This window comes from Mycteria americana, chromosome 15 (genome assembly GCF_035582795.1).
Source record: "Mycteria americana isolate JAX WOST 10 ecotype Jacksonville Zoo and Gardens chromosome 15, USCA_MyAme_1.0, whole genome shotgun sequence".
Taxonomy (NCBI): domain Eukaryota; kingdom Metazoa; phylum Chordata; class Aves; order Ciconiiformes; family Ciconiidae; genus Mycteria; species Mycteria americana.
Window position 1 is genome coordinate 4,606,232 of NC_134379.1, and position 15,570 is coordinate 4,621,801.

The 15,570-nt window shown below is 56.2% G+C and overlaps 3 protein-coding genes across 3 annotated transcripts in view; 1 reads left to right on the forward strand and 2 right to left on the reverse strand.

Annotated features, from left to right (window-relative positions):
* VPS53 (VPS53 subunit of GARP complex) overlaps positions 1–5,030 on the reverse strand; it is a 70,071-nt gene extending 65,041 nt beyond the window's left edge. The window contains exons 1-3 of the mRNA XM_075517666.1: positions 4,908–5,030; positions 1,922–2,002; positions 763–812 (exon numbers count right to left, since the gene is read on the reverse strand). Of these exons, the coding sequence (XP_075373781.1) occupies positions 763–812; positions 1,922–2,002; positions 4,908–4,991 (215 nt within the window). The 5' untranslated portion in view covers positions 4,992–5,030. The remainder of the gene's footprint in view (positions 1–762; positions 813–1,921; positions 2,003–4,907) is intronic.
* A 132-nt stretch (positions 5,031–5,162) lies between these two features.
* TLCD3A (TLC domain containing 3A) lies at positions 5,163–11,701 on the forward strand. The gene is made up of 5 exons (XM_075517646.1): positions 5,163–5,459; positions 6,099–6,182; positions 8,241–8,454; positions 8,650–8,745; positions 9,552–11,701. Exons 1-5 carry the CDS (start codon positions 5,338–5,340, stop codon positions 9,819–9,821), a joined length of 786 nt encoding a protein of 261 aa, XP_075373761.1. The 5' UTR covers positions 5,163–5,337; the 3' UTR covers positions 9,822–11,701.
* Positions 11,702–12,119: 418 nt separating this feature from the next.
* On the reverse strand, positions 12,120–15,530 carry GEMIN4 (gem nuclear organelle associated protein 4). The gene is made up of 2 exons (XM_075517645.1): positions 15,517–15,530; positions 12,120–15,433 (listed from the first exon to the last, which is right to left on the reverse strand). The coding sequence occupies exons 1-2, from the start codon at positions 15,524–15,526 to the stop codon at positions 12,231–12,233; spliced, it is 3,213 nt and encodes a 1,070-aa protein (XP_075373760.1). The 5' UTR covers positions 15,527–15,530; the 3' UTR covers positions 12,120–12,230.
* Positions 15,531–15,570: the final 40 nt, after the last annotated feature.

Consider the following 15,570-nt stretch of genomic DNA (forward strand, 5'->3'; position numbering starts at 1 on the left):
TGATCCAAACAATTGTGGGAACCTTGAGAGCTACAGAACAGATTTAAAATAAAAAAGCTGGTGCTATCAATGCTAAACTCACAACCCCCCCAGGACATCACTATCTTACATAATTTAAAACTCCTGTTGCAAAAATAAAAATCCATTTCCTAATTTATTCAGGGCTTCTTGAATTTCTCTTCCCTTAAGCAATATTGTCAGTTTTCCCTTGTCCGTTTTAATTTCCACTTTCCACATATTCAAGTGCTGTCTCAATCATTTCAGGTTGGTAATGCCAAACTACACAGAAAATGTAAGTATTTTCTGCACACTTATATTTATTCTGTATTTTTAGTACCAATAACGACAATTTAAAAAGTACAAAATGAAAGGTTTTACAATTGCTATTTTGACCTCACAAAGAGAATAAATTTTCAGCAACCAAATCTTCTGGGTAGTTTGTTCTCTTAGCCTTTAGACTGTACTAAAATTTGGTACTTGTTGATCCTTAGTTTATTTTTTCAAAGCTCTACTTTGCAAGCCATCAGCTAAAATAACCTGAAAGGCATGTATTATACAATAGGGGCAAAGGATAAAAAAGAATTATAATTACAGGGAGTCGTTTTTGTCTCTGTCCCACTATCGGACTTGAGACCGACCCTATTCATGCATTTTAAGCAAATTAATTCCTATCAGCCATAGTACAAAGGCTGTATTTATGAAGCCTCGGTGATAACCAGACTACTCACCACCTGAGACGCAATGAAATGGAGGAACATTTACCTTATTTTCAATCTGATTTTGTTCACAACTTCATCGATGTTTGCCAAAGACTACAACATGAAAAAAAACCAAAGAGAAGTGAAATGGGGAACCTATTACCGCGATACACATCAGCTGTGGTACCTAACACTTCCTCACACGCGGCACTTTACAAAGAGGAGAGCAATGACTTTGTTTTACAGATGGAGGAACTGAGACACATGGTAACTTAGCTGCTCCTCAGGTCACACCATGAAGAGCAGCAAAAGACAGGGCAGGGCAGGCCAGGGTGCAGCCCTGCAGGTCCCAGAGGCTCCCCGCTTCCCACCCAGCCCTGAGCAAGCAGGGTGCCCTGAGCCCTGCCTTGTCAGCAGAACTGCTCCTGAAACGCCGTGGTGACAGTGACCTCCAGTGGGCGATGGGGACAGAGCCTTCGCCTTCCCTGGGCAGAGACCCTCCTGCAGAGCCCAGACACCCAGCACATGGGGTAGAGGAGGCCTGGCTGCTGCTGGAGCTGTAGTGGGGGTACTGCAGGGGAAATAGCTCTCCACTACTGGCAAAGGGGAAAAAGCCAAGCCAGCACCACCAGAAAACTAACTAGAAACGGCCGAAAGCCAAAAAAGCCAGTACTGCAGAGGATCTTAAACACAGTAAGTGTTGGAACTGCCTCACAACCCAATCTTCAGCTGCAGAAACACCTCCTTTTCGCAATAGCTTGGTCCAAAACTGCCCCTGGGGATGATTTAGGGAAGACAAAGTACAGATATGAGCCCACGGCAATCTCAAAAAGAAACAATAGGTTTCAAACATGGATGACTCTCTAGTGACATTTCACAGGCAGTACCTGCCTTATTTGGCTGAAACCCCTGAGGATTTACTAATGATTAATAGACAGCAAGTTATGAAATGTACTGCAAGAGAAACTTCTATGTAGAAAACTAATTTATTTCTACAGATCAAAGCAGGACTTTTACTGCAGCAAGCACTTTGGGTGAAAGAAACTACATAATGACAATGAACCTCATGAGATGCGAATTTAAGAAGTGATTATTGTTATAGTCTTACTACCTGTGCTACTGTTTAAAAGAAAAGGCTTGGGTACAAGTTTAAACACGCCTTCAGTCACTTACTATCAGGTTACTCCTTGCACTGAGAGGGCTGTACTGCAAGCACTACTTACTTGCTCAGTGGGAAAGAGAGTATTAATATACTCCACAGCGTTGAAATCAGCTCTGTCCAGTGGATCTTGGCTGGGAAATACCTGAAGAGAGGGAGGAAAACAAATACAATCAACAATACATTACTGCTAATTTCTGTAACTTTACACACTATCTACTACTTCTAATTACTTCAGCACCCACTTCCAATTGAGTTTCACAGCATTGTCCTAACAAGCGTGCACAGAGAACTATCAGGCCTCTGCCCAGGAGTAAAGCAGCTATGTGCTCTGGAGGTCTCTGACCTACTAAAATTCCTGTGGATATCAGCCTGGATAAACACAGATAATATACATGCATACTTCCACGTACAGCCCCAGCACCATCAATCATGTGCAAGGAATTCCCAAGACACACAAGCCATTAATTATGCATCCCAAACCATTCTGATGCTTCTGCTGTTGTCTGGAAATGAACCCCCCCACTGAGGCATTGCCCTTATCTTTGCCTGGGCTTTGCAAGGCCCTGTGGTGAGAGATGGAGGATTTGCTTTTCACAGACACATAATAGGAAATATGATGAATTAAGAAATGGTTGTACAAGTTCTCTGGAGACTTGGTTTGCCACTTTCACATGAAAAAAAGAGAGAAACAGAATCTGCTGAACGATTCTTCCTACCCACGGGAAAGATAAAAGAGCAGCTTTGGTGCAAACAGATCTCATCTCTTGTCAGAAGTAGCTCAAACGATGCAAACGCAGCTGCCAGGCTTTCCTTTTTGTCCCCACAGACTAAAATACGCTACGTTCCCTTCTCTGCTACCATATTCGTTCCATATTTATACAGCCACCAGTTCTGTGCTCCATGGTCAAAACCTCACCTAGCAAACGTGTAGCTCACCCCACTCGCCCTGCAGCATCACCTCCACCTCACCCTGGTCACTGAAAACCTTCAGAAACCTGCGTTACCCGGGCACATACAGCGTTTACACTGTTTTACACATTTTGCAGCATAAAAGCAGTGGTTTTCTGAGATCATTTAAACAAGAGCAACTTCTCCCTGAAACAGGCCTCCTCAGCAGCTTTCCCAAAGCTACTCTGTGGCCAAGGAGAAGGAGGCAGCAGTTAAATATGCATGAGATTGTGCCTGAGTAAGGAAGATGCTCTGACATTAGCCCATCGTAAGAGCACAGTCGCAGCATCACAACCAGCCTGTCCTGCTCTGGGCTCCCAACTCCTGTAGGTTCAATTAATCCCAAATCTCCACAAGCATTAAGAGCAGCTGAAGCAAGGAGCAGGATGGAAGATAAAGGCTAGTCAGGAACTCCACTCTCAAACTGCAGATAGAGATCAACACTGCAGGGAGCTGTACCAGCTAAAGAAGTTGCTACTCCTAAGTTTTTGTCACAACCCATTCACCAGAAGTGACTACCCCACGTTTGGTGGAGCACCAGTCTGCGTGTGCTCCCTTCTGCTTCAGGCAGAAGTCAGCTGAGCCAGTTCTGCTCATTTAACCAGAATGTGGCAGGTTTTGCTCACAGCTGATGAAAGAACACTCACGGGAACAACAGGATTATTGGGTTGGTAAATGCAAGTGAGGAAGTGACAGAAGGCAGTGTCATCCTCAACATCTCCCCTTGCTCAGGATGTGAACATCTGCCTGCAGCCTTACTACCTGTTAAAATAACTCAGCCAGGGATATGGTGGATTCTCCATTGCTTGAAAACTCAAATCAAGATTGTCTCTAAAAGATGTGTTTTACCTTGAAGAGACATTTTGTGCTTGATGAAAATATCATTAGGCAACTTTCTGTGGTTGTACAATGTTAGAAATCCCACCAGGCCTCTCTGGCTTTCAAACACACAGGCTCTGTAAAGTGCAGAGGATTCTTCTTCTGGACGAGTTCCAGGTTTCCTTTAGAAGCCAGTATTTAATTTAGCAATTCTCAAGGTTTCAGAAAAAATTACTCAATGGTTTACTGCCAGGTGTGCCAACCTCATGCAAAGATAAGAGTATGTGGGGTGTCTCTTTCTTTGGAGCAATAATATTCCAAAGCTGGCACAGCACCCGCAGAGAAACTGCGCTACCTTCCTCACCTTCTGGTGCTGGGCTCCCTTGAGATGCTGTGCCAGCCACCACAGGTCTGCCCTAGTTCTTTGAGGAGAGCCACCAAAGTGACCCGCAAGCCTCGACACTCAAGAAAGTGAGAAAACTTTTTTGAGTGATACTTTGAGAGACAGCTCCTGTTGCTGTCCACAGACTTCTACTACAAGAAAGAGCTCTTCAGACAAGAAGGGTCGGCTGAAGTCAGTGCAAGCTCAGTCACAGACTCCAACGGACGCGTGATTTTACCCCGGGTTCTTGTGGACTTTTGCTGGGCTCCAAGTGCCACAAAGGATTTCAGGGAACATTGAAGGACTTGGGCTGGAACATAATATTGATCACAAAAGTCAAGCCAGGACATTCAGATTACCCTGACTTCAAGCGAGTCGCAGGCCATTGGACTCCATTAAGATGCTTTACACACCAAGTAACAAGCATTCAGTTCGAGGACGGAGAACAGGCGTGCCCCGCGTCCGTCAGCGGTGGGGATGCGATTAGATGAGACATCCCTCGCTCTGCGGAGGAAGGTGACAACCCCCCACGCTAACGTGACCCGGGGGACCCGAGCCGGCGGCCGGCGCAGCCCCAGGACACCGGCAGAGCCCGCCCCGGGGCCCGAGGGGCTCTCCCCCCACGCCAGGCGCCCGGGCCGCATTCCCCCCCGCTTCCCAAGCACGGCCAGCCCGGGGCCTGCCGGGGCCCAGCAGCGGAAGGCCTGGAGCTCGCTGGGGGACACCGCTGGCCCCGCGCCCGGCAGAGCCCCGCCCGGCAGAGCCCCGCCCGGGGCCCTCACAGAGCGAGCACCGGGCCCCTCACCACAGGGGCCTGGCCCCTCACCACAGGGGCCTGGCCCCGCCCCGGGGCCCAGCCGGCCCCCGCCCGACCCCGCGGCAGGCCGCCCCGGCGCACCTGCTCGATGGCGGCCTGCACGGCGGGGGCCAGCTCCAGCGCCGCCTCCAGCCCGGCCGCCAGCTCCGGCTCGTCCTCCTCCATGGCGGCCCCGCCGCTTCCGGGCCGCGCGGCCCGCCGGGATGCGAGAGGACACACCCCCTCCGCCGCACCGGCTCGCGGGGCGGGGCTTGTCGGGGCGGGGTCTCACGGGGCGGGGTTTCCACCGGGCGGAGGCGGGGCCTGCCGCCCGGCGCTGCAGGGCGCGTCCCGGCGGCGGCGGGGCCGGTCCGAGCCGTGCCGGTCCGGTCCGGTCCGAGCCGTGCCGAGAGGTGCCGAGCCGTGCCGGTCCGGTCCGAGCCGTGCCGAGCGGTGCCGAGCCGGACCCTCCCGCCGCCCGGCCTGCTGTTGACGAGCGGCGGCGGGAGGCAGCGCGGCGGCGGTCGTCCCCATGTGGCGGACGCTGGCCCTCGCCTCCGCCTTCTTCCCGGGGCTCTTCGTCCTCTGCATCCGGTTGCTGCGCTGGGCCGCCCCGGGATGGAGCCGCAAGGACCGCATCCTCCTCAGCGGCAGGTACGGGCGGGATCGGCGGGAGGCGACCCGGACCGCGGTGGGATGCTACCGCCACCGGTACCCATCGCGGCGGGCCGGGACCGGGACCGGGAGCCGGAGCGATCCGGACGGGCCAAGAGCACCGAGCCCCGGGGTTGGCTGGGAGCCTGCACCCGAGGGGTGCCCCGACCCGCGGCGCTCCGGGGGCCGGACCCCCGGCGGTCCCGAGCCCAGACCCCGCCAGGGGAGCAGAGGCCGGCGGCGGGCGCAGCCCCCCAGGCGTGGGCAGCCCTGCCCGGCCCCCCCCCCCCCCCCCGCTGTGGCAGGTACCCGATCGCGGAGCGGGGATGCTCCGGTGCAGCTCTGCCTCTGCCCGCGGGGAGCCGGGCAGGGTTACCGCTGATCCACGGGGGTGGAAGGGACGATACCTGGAAACAACCCCCCGCCGTGCCCCCTGGCACAGCCACCGGCCGCGTCCCACGGCGCCTGGGCGCGGGGGCAGAGCTCCTCCTCGCCACGACAAGGTTTTCGGGGTGCGCACGAAGTAGGCATCTAAGTGCTGACAGCTCTCCTGGTGCAACGTGCCGAGGCCACCCCTGCTCCTCGGCCCTTCTGGGGCGACCTTTGGGGTGACCCGTTTCCTCTCTCTCTCGGTTTCAGGTTGGTGTCAATGGTCCAAGCCATGATGGCAACGGTGTCGGGGATCACGGTTGTCCTTAACTGCAAGCACGTGGTGTACGACAGGTAATCCCGTCCGAGAGCCTTGCTGTCCCGCGGAGGCTGTGCCCGGCCAGCTCGCAGCTGGAGTATTTTATGCCAAAGGCTTGCACGTACAAAGGGGAGAGGAAACCAGTTTCATGTTCCTCTTTCCTCCGCTTCGGGTGAAGGGTTGGGCAATGCGTTGGCCGTACACCCCCCGAAAGGCGCTGCCTTGTTCAGCACGCTCAGCCCCGGGGCTGCTCTGCCAGCACGGAGGGTCTCCTGAGGATGGGCTGTAACGCGGGCCCGTAGATGAGCAAAAAATAAAGACATCATCACTTCTAAAGGGGTAGGGAGTCCCCTTGCTGGAAGCTGAAATTCACGGTTACTAACAAGTCAAGCAGGCCTAGTGAGAACTGATTTTAGAGGTGCATCACCTTTTCCATGCCAAATGGATGCTGAAGGAGTCCAGAAATGAGAAACTCGGTATGAAGTTTGCTCTGAAGGAAAATCACATCGCCTTGTCTTCAATGCTCCGAGGTAAACTGCCCCAGATGTGGCTCTCAGCAGGAGCGATAGCGCAATCTGGGTCAGAAGACTTAAAAACAGAGCTATTATCCAGAATAGCAGAGAAAATTGTAGGAGGGAAGAATATAATTACGCTGAGCTGGAATTTGACCGTCACACTGGGTTTTAGGGAGGGCTGCCCTCTCAGTTATTGCAAACTTGCCTTTAATACAAAGATGTGAAACGTCCTACCTTGCTCTAGCGGTGAGATCTATCCAAATTGCTCAGTCCTGCTTAACCCAGGCAGTCTAATGAGTTACCTTATTGCTCTAAAATAAAATATCTGCTGTATAGATCGGTCAGATGATAAATCCCAGACCCACACAGACGGAAGGTGCTGCCGGCAGCCCTCCTTCTCCCGGAGCTGTGGGCTTGCCTGAGTGCTTTCAAGGCCAACAGCTCCGTGCAAACATTTTTTGGTCGGAGACCTAGATTTTCTTTGAATACAGACCAGTGCTCAGCAGGGAAGGTCCTGGAGAATGACAGCAAGACAGAGAGCCAGGAAGCATCACAAAGGTTGCAGTAAAATTTGCCAATTTATTTACACAGGCAGACAATCATTATATTGCTGGCACTATAACTGCCCTCCAAAGCCCTGGGCACGTTTTGCAAACATAATAGCTGGTCACTTCTCCTCCCCGCTTTACATCACTCACATCTTTCTATTTGAAATAGGAATGCATGCAACAAAATTTTTCTTGAGATGGCAGGAGAGCAAAAGCAGATTTATCTGGGCCCCAAGCTACATTTCTTTAAGCAGCAGTGTAGGGTGGGTTTTTTTTTTTTTTTTCTTTTATCAGTGTGATTTCACTCAGGACTTTTTAAGGTGCCCGGTCTCCCTGCAGAACAGGGCTTGCTGCTGCCCAGATTGTGCAACCACGATTCCAACATGCTTTGGGAACAGGCAGCTGCCTGCAACTATTTCTCAACAGACAAACGTCTCATGGGGGTTTATTGCCTATATTAGATATTTTGCACTTCACTCTCCCAAGGCCAGGCCAGGCATCTCTAATTAACTCTGAGGTCTCCGTGTGCTTTCCAAACGCTCCCTAGGTTAGGCAGCCAGCCGAAGCGGTGTGGCAGGCAGAAAGGACACAGTCTTGGAGCTTTTCTCTACCAAGCATCAGCTCTGGATGTCCCAGGGCTTAGGGGAGAAGATTACCCGCTGCAAAGCTGTCGGATTAGTGCTGGATCCGGAGCGGTGCCGTGCCCCCCGCCCGCACGGCAAACATCCGGCTGTACGGCTAATCAAGATCCTCCCGTTAGCGCGGTGTTTGTGCTTGGCTAGGCCGAGCTCGGTGCCTGGCACGGCCAAGCGCAAAGCGGGGGCAGCGCCGAGGAGACGTCCTCCATGTGTACCAGGTACCTTTTCTCTGCTGAGCCAAATCGAGTTAAATTTCGACACCTCTCAGCTTACCATCAGCTTCAAAATCCGCTGCTTCCATTTCAGACCTAAAGACTCTCTTCCACCTCTTAGAGCATCCCGAGGTGCTCAGAGCCATTGCGATGTCTCTGTGTGTGCTGCTCTTCCCCTAGGCACTGGCTGGCCGTAGAGTACATCTGGGTCCTCGTTCCCTACATGACCTACGACATTTACATCATGTACCTCTGCCACTGGCACAAGAGCCAGGACAGGGGAGTCGTGGAGAAGAAGCACTCGCTGGCCAGCGTGCGGAGCTTCCTCCTGCAGGAGCGGCTGATGGTGACCCACCACCTCTTCATCCTCATCGTGCTCACCCCCATCACCCAGGTAAGGGCTGGGCACGGCCGCTGTGAAACCCAGCCCGTGAGGAGCCCCACGTGGCTGCAAGGGCTTGCAATCGAGGCTGTGTCTGGCAAAGCATCTCTGCCGGCCAGGAGCCCGTGACCCCCTGGAGATGCTCGGTGTTGGCTCCCAGCCGCCTCTCCAGCAGGGCCCCGTGCTCACTGCCGGCTTCATTTGCAGCACTTCAGGGGAGAGTTGGGGGACTTCTTCGTGGGCTGCATCTTCATAGCAGAGCTGAGCACGCCTTTCGTATCGCTGGGCAAAATCCTCATACAGGTAGGTGACGAGGGCCAGGGCTCGGGTCTGGGAACCCCACAGCAGCTCGTACCCTTTCCCCGCCCCAGGCTGCCCTTCTCCATCAGCCGAAGCGGTGTGGCAGGCAGAAAGAACACAGTCTTGGAGCTTTTCTCCTACCAGACATCAGCTCTGGATGTCCCAGGGCTTAGGGGAGGAGGTTACCTGCTACAAAGGTGTCGGATTAGTGCTGGATCCGGAGCGGTGCCGTGCCCCCCGCCCGCACGGCAAACATCCGTGGGCTGTAGGGCTAATCAAGATCCTCCCGTTAGCGCGGTCTTTGTGCTTGGCTAGGCCGAGCTCGGTGCCTGGCACGGCCAAGCGCAAAGCTGGGCCGGCGCCGAGGAGACGTCCTCCATGTGTACCAGGTACCTTTTCTCTGCTGAGCAGCAGCTGGGCTGGGGGTCTCGGAGGGGGGCAGCCCCACGGCTGTAACCCCAAGCTCCCCCACAGTGCTGCCCTCCTCCCCGCCTCCTGTTAGGTTCCCGTCCCTTTCCCCAGTAAGCAGCGTGCCCAGGGGCATCCCCAAACTGGGGGCTGTGCTGTGTCCTGGTGCTGCCCCCTCCTGTCTGTATCCCCCCGCCCCGCTCCCTCCTGCTCTGCCCCCCACGCCTCCCCCTTCCTCCTCCATCCCTTCCCACCCTGCTTTCCTGCTCCCTCCAAAATGCTCCCCCCATCCACGCCTTCTGGGTGCTCAGTTCCATGCTCCCAGCACAGTCGGTGCCTGAGGAGGGATGGGGTGCTGCCCACCCAGTGCTCACCCCACGTTCGCCTTCTTCCTTCCCCAGCTCAAAATGCAGGACACGCTCCTGCACAAGGTGAACGGGATCCTCATCCTGGTGACCTTCTTCCTCTGCCGTATTCTCCTCTTCCCCTTCATGTACGTGGCCTACGGCAGGCAGGTGGGAATCCCCATTTACATGGTGCCTTTCCGCATCCCCCTGCACTGCAACATAGCCAACGCCTCCCTCATCGCCCCCCAGCTCTACTGGTTCAGGCTTATCTGCCGCAAAGCCGTCCGACTCTACGGCAGGTCGCCCGCCGATAAAGGCAGATAACGGCCGGCAGCGGCAGCCCAGCGCGGGGGCTGGAAAAGGGTCAGCCCCCCCCCGGCTCTTCCACCTCCAACGCCAGCGCTGCGGGGACCATCACGGAAGCAGAGCGGCAGAAGCAGCGATACCACCGGGCTGTTTTAGCTGGAAGCAGCCTCGCCTTCTCCACTGCTGTGCCAGGCAGTGCCAGCCTGGGCTAGGAAGGCTTTCTTCCCACATCGCTCCGGTGCCTTGTGTCCTCCCACCCGTGGGAGCCAGCGCAGGAGGAGGAGGTCTGCCCATAAGCACAGCGTTCCTTCTGGGATCCAATGCTGCGGCACGGAACTAATGGTTACACAAGAGGGGTTTGTTACAAACACCCCCCCCCCGCATCTTCTGGGGCTGACACCAGACACCGGCACTGAGCTTGGCGAGGCACGAAGGAGCCTGCAGCCTGGAGGCAGCAGCGGAGGTGATGCTGGAGCGTGCCCAGCCCCAGGCAGCAGCACTGGGGACTGGGGCAGCTGCGTGCCGGACCTGCCGCAGCCCCGACTCGCTCCTCTGGCTCTGGTTTACAGCCTCCAGCTGAGAGCAGAGCCAGGCCCCAGGGCTGCGGCACGGTTCTGTTTCCGACCTTTACCGACTTCGCCTCTACACTACAGTTCAGCGTCTTACCTCCCACTGCTGCTGGGCTCAAACTCATTTAAGACTCCACTTAACCCAAAGGTGCTTTTCCCTACAACTGTCTGGTGTCTGTGTCTGACAGCAGACACCCTCCCCTGTGTCCCAGGGGAGGGTGGCTCCGGTGTCCCCATCAGGCTGGGGGGGAGAGAAGCTCATGCCAGGATAGAGGAGCTGTCTCGGAGCAATGCTGGCAGGGCAAAGCACCCATGGCTGAAGGGCAGGATGGGGACAGGAGACTAAGTCCCTGTCTCTGGGCAATATGCGGAGCCCTTTGTTGGCAGGGGATCAACCTTCAACCCCCTCCACTAACTGCAGTTGCTTTTATCTTCCCCACATGCCCCCAGTGAGTATCTGAAAGCCTGGCTGGCCCCACCCTGCCCTGCTCTCCCTCCAGCTGACACCAGCAGCCCTGGCAGCACCCCGTGGGTACCGGTACAGCCTGAGCTCCGGTCATACTGTCCGTCCTTCCTGCCCCATCCCAGTCCCCTGCGAGGCGAGGTCAGCCAGGGGCTGGCAGGGAGGGAACTGGGTCAGCACAGGAGGAACCAGCAACCCCAGAGCAGGGCGCCGAGCTGCGTCCTTCACCCGTTCAGCCCGTTTCCACCTTCAGTCACGGCAAAATGGGTACAGGCTTCCCAGCCCACCCTGCACCGTGGGGTTCACGAGCCCTGCGGGTGTGTGCAAGTCAGACGGCAGCGGTTCAGTTCCTTCCCTGCAGCCAGCGCAAGCCAGGGCAGCCACCTCCCCCCTGCAGCTCGCTGGGGGTCCCCCGCTCCAGGGCAGGTACTGCACCGCTGTGGCCCCAGCAGCCCCCCTGCAGCCACCTGTGCCCGGAGACCTGTGGCCACGCTGTGGCTTTCATTCTGTCTAAAAACAACACCTGAGCTCTGGGAGAACCTGGTTCTTTTCAGTGTCTTGTCCCAGCCATGGCCGTATTCTGGAAAGAGTAAAATAAAGGGCCTCTTCCAGCATGCAGTCGGCGATTGCAGAAACACTACTGTTACATTAACGATTGAGACCAGCTGCTGTTATAAACTGCTTGCAACCTGTTACAGATGTTTGTATCTCGCTGTTTTCATTGCGAATAATGTGCCTTACGCGAGGACAAAAAGGAAAAAAAAAAAAAAAGCCAATGAGGCACCTCAGTTTGCACTAACACTGCCCTATTTACTATCAGGAGACCAATAAAGATTTCCTTTCCGAGTCACACCACTGGATGTCTCTCCCACGTGCCGTTCATTTCTGGGTGGGGGTGTTAACGCACAGGGTTACCGCTGCACCCACACCTCCGGGCAGGAGCAACGCACACCTATTTCCAAATGTTCCTGCCCGCCCTGAACTCACCAGACTCGCTTCCTGGCCTCCGGCAGCATGTGGCGAACCCAGCAATCTGCCCAGGACTAGGAGAGGGCTGGCGGCAGGGGAGCCAGAGGGAAACGATTTCCCTGATGCCGGAGGTTGCCGGGCTCTCTGTATAAATCCAGACCGCCAGCAGGCAAGGCTGGAGCCACAGGACCGGCAGCTTGGCTCAGGAACAACTGTGTCCACAGCTATTCCTGCTGGAAAATTAGAGCGTGGCTGTTCCTACCCATCTTTACTGCTTAGACAGGTTGGAAGAAAACACAGCGGGGGGCGGGGGAATAAGTTCAAAAGAGAAAAATAGATAGGGTTTATTACAGATCTTACAACTTTCCACGTAAGCGGTCCCCTGAGGCAGGATCAGTGCTCTCCTCTGTCACCCTCTCCAGCTTCTCAAGCCGGCTCCCCGCCCGAGCGGGCTCCCAGCTTGCTGAGCTTCTGCAGGAGGGTGCCGCGCAGCGCCCCGTCACTGACGTTGTCCGTGATGGACTCCAGGAAGTGCCTCTCGTTGGCTCTGCGCAGCGCATTGCTGGGGGACGTATCGGCGTTGCTGAACGTCTCGTACTGCGAGAGGATCTCCAACGCCACCACCACCAGCGGCTCGCCGCACTCCTTGTCCGGCAGCATGGCAGCGACGTGCAGCAGGTGGCAGAACATCTGGATGCAGATGAAGGACACCTCCTGCGTGGAGGTCCTGTCCTCGGCGGGGTGCGAGGGTGGCCCTGCGGCACTCTTGACGGAGCCCAGCAGGTCCGTCAGGCTGCCGCAGTACAGCTGGACCACGTGGAGCCAAGCCTCTGCCGGCAGCCAAGTGGAACAGCTGGAGCTGCAGAGGAGCTGGAAGCCTCGCAGGAAGAGCACAGAGAACTGGAGGTAGCAGGCAAACGGCCGGAGGTTGAGCAGGGGCATGTACTGCACGTACTCCAGCGTGTACGGCACGTGCAAGACTTGCCTCTGCAGCAGGTTTTCGACCACGTGCATGAGCCTCTTCCATTCGCTATGGCTGCACCAAGGGAGGACCTGAATGAGGGCCACCAGGAACCCTTTGCTGAAAAGATTCACTTCTTCAGGGTTGTCCACATTGACCGTGAGGAGCGTCAGCATTGTCTCCCTGAGCGCTGTGGACACGCAGCAGCACTCCATCCACGCCAGGAGCCCGCTGCCTGGTCCATAAGCTGGCAAAGGCTGGGACGTCCACTCATCCTCAGGAAGCGTGCAGATCTCAAACAGCGTTGCCGGGACCTCGTTCTTGAAGTGGTCTCCATAAAGCTTCTTCAGCCGGAGACCTATGGTCCAGTCCAGAGATGCCACCTTCCTGTGAAGCCAAGCCAGCGACTGGACCCACAGCTCAGGGGAGGAGGCGGCTTCTGGTCTTACCACCTCGCAGAGCTGGCAGAGGATGTTCAGTACCAGGTCTTTGGTCTCCAGCGAAGGGAAGACCTGGTCCCTAGGCTGATGCCAGTACTTTGTGTAACCATCTAGAAGCTTGCAGAGGCTGAGGAGGAGTGGGAACGGGTGACAGGACTTGATCCAATGCTCTTCTGAACAGGACTGTATCCCCAAAACCTTACTGAGGATCTGCAGGCTCAGTTCAATTTGAGCAGAGTCTGACTTCAAATAGGGAAGGACAAAGGCTTTGGTTACCTCTGCAGGTGCAACAAGCGGGGCAGCTGAGCTTGGCTGCATGAGAAAGGCCAAGAACTCAAGGAACTGCTCCTCTTCCCTTGCAGTAGAAAGCCTCCCCCATACTGCCTCCTCCAGACACCTCACCACCAGGCTGCGTGGCCTGCCTGGATCATCGCGGGTCTCCAGGAAGCTCAGTGCTGGGAAGGAGCAGAGGATTTGTGCGAGGAACTGGTGTGCTCCTAGGTTGACTACAGCAAGATTACAAACCTGCTTCACTGTGGCCTCGGGGTACAGCAGCATAAGCCTGGCCACAGAAGCCACAGCCCTGGTCAGGCCTTCATCAGACACGCTCTTCGTGATCTGGTTGAAGGTCACATTCAGATCCTCCTGGAACCCCTCCATGACAACCTGCAAGTTCAGGGACAGACCTGGTCCACCCCAGGATGCCAGGATGCCTGAGATCACTTTGTTTTTGTCGGTTAACAAAAGCTCAGTGTAACACTCCACGATGGCTTTGGTCGCTTGTATCTGCAGCCCTTGGGCCTCCTTGTCTTGGCGGAGCATGGTGAAGTTCACCAGCGTCTCCAGCAATTTCAAAACTAGCTCTGGTTTCTGGAAGAGAGCTTTGTTTTTCACAAGGCAGTCAACCCAGTCCTTCGAAAAGGTCCAGGTCTTTTCAGATGCAAAAACGGAGCACATCTCCACATGCCGGTACAGCTTTTGCTCAATGATTGTCATGGCAACTGAAGACACAAGGCTGGTGTCCAAATCCTTGCTCTTCAGGCTAGCACCGATCTCCTTGAGAAAGTCCTTGGTGATCTGTGTCAGCTCTAACACTACACGTGTCTCATCCTCACCCAGGTCTCCAGTATCTGAGAAGCAAACCAGGTTCTTCCCAAAGGCAGTAAGAGTGTCCAGGAGCCGGTAGCTCTCATAGCAGAGCTCCTCAGAGCTGTTCAGGGTGCCCTGCAGCTCCTCTCCCCAGGCATGCAACAAGCTGCAGAGAAAGTCCAAGCCAACAAAGAGCTCCTCACGAGAGAGCTTGGCCATGGACAAGAGGTTAATGCTTCTCTCTGCTTCCTTTACCTTCTCGTCCAGCCCCCTGTGGTGGAACTGGCTTTCAGCGTCACTGGTCCAGACGCTGACCACAGAGCTGACCTTGCCCAGGTACTCTGAGACAGAGAGGGGGCTGCTCTCTGCCTCCAGCTCGGTGAACACGGTCAGCAGCTCCACCAGGTTGGCTAAGGCATAGCACCTCATGCGGGGCAGGGCAATGCTCCTGTAGGTTTGCTTTAACCCCTCTATCAGGGCCACGAGCAGGCTGTTGGCAGCAGGGGGGTCATTCGGAGAGCCAGGGTCACCCTTGAACCTCTTTGGGGGCTGGAGACCATCATCCAGAGAGGACTCGCACCCATGCTGCCGTATGAGAGCGCTGAACGCAGAGATTGTTGAGTCTTCCTGTCGATCCTTGTGTTTCATCACCTCCCACCACACGTCCAAGAAGAACCTGATGTCTGACGGAGACGTCTCATCGGCGATGTACTCCACCAAGCGCTCCAGCTCGCTCCGGAGCACATCCTGGGGCAGCGCCAGCAGCAGCTGCACGAAGAGCCGGGGCGCACCGAGGGCCTTAACCAGCTCGAAGAGGACGGTGTGGTTAACGTCGGGGATCATCCTGCCCACGGAGAAGAAACCGTCCTCCTTCCATCCCTGGTCCAGCGAGGCGGCCGGCGGGCCCGGCAGCAGGACTTTAGCCCAGACGATGGCCACAGCCTCTTTCTTCCAGAGGCTGTGCTGCAGCGGCGAAGGGCAGCGGGCCCCGATCTCCCCCAGGGCGTCGGTGATGGGGGGTCCCACGCGTGGCCAGTCGGCTTTGCGCAGCTCCCGCAGCGGCCGCGGCTGGGTCAGCCGGGCGGCCAGCAGGAACCCGCCGTGCAGGATGGCCGTCTCCTCGCACACGCCCCAGGGCCCTGCGCGGAGACACCGTTACCTCGGCCCGGCCCCGGCCCCGCTCCCCCCGCCCCGGCCCCGCTCCCCCCGGTCCCGCACCCACCGGGCTCCATGGCGGCGGCGGCGGCGGCGCGAACCGACCCGACCCGACCCGCCG

Coding starts and splice junctions, on each gene's coding strand:
- TLCD3A (XM_075517646.1), top strand. CDS start 5,338: ATGTGGCGGACGCTGGCCCTCGCCTCCGCCTTCTTCCCGGGGCTCTTC. Junction 6,183..8,240: donor AAGCACGTGGTGTACGACAG/GTAATCCCGTCC, acceptor CTCTTCCCCTAG/GCACTGGCTGGCCGTAGAGT. Junction 8,746..9,551: donor TGGGCAAAATCCTCATACAG/GTAGGTGACGAG, acceptor TTCCTTCCCCAG/CTCAAAATGCAGGACACGCT.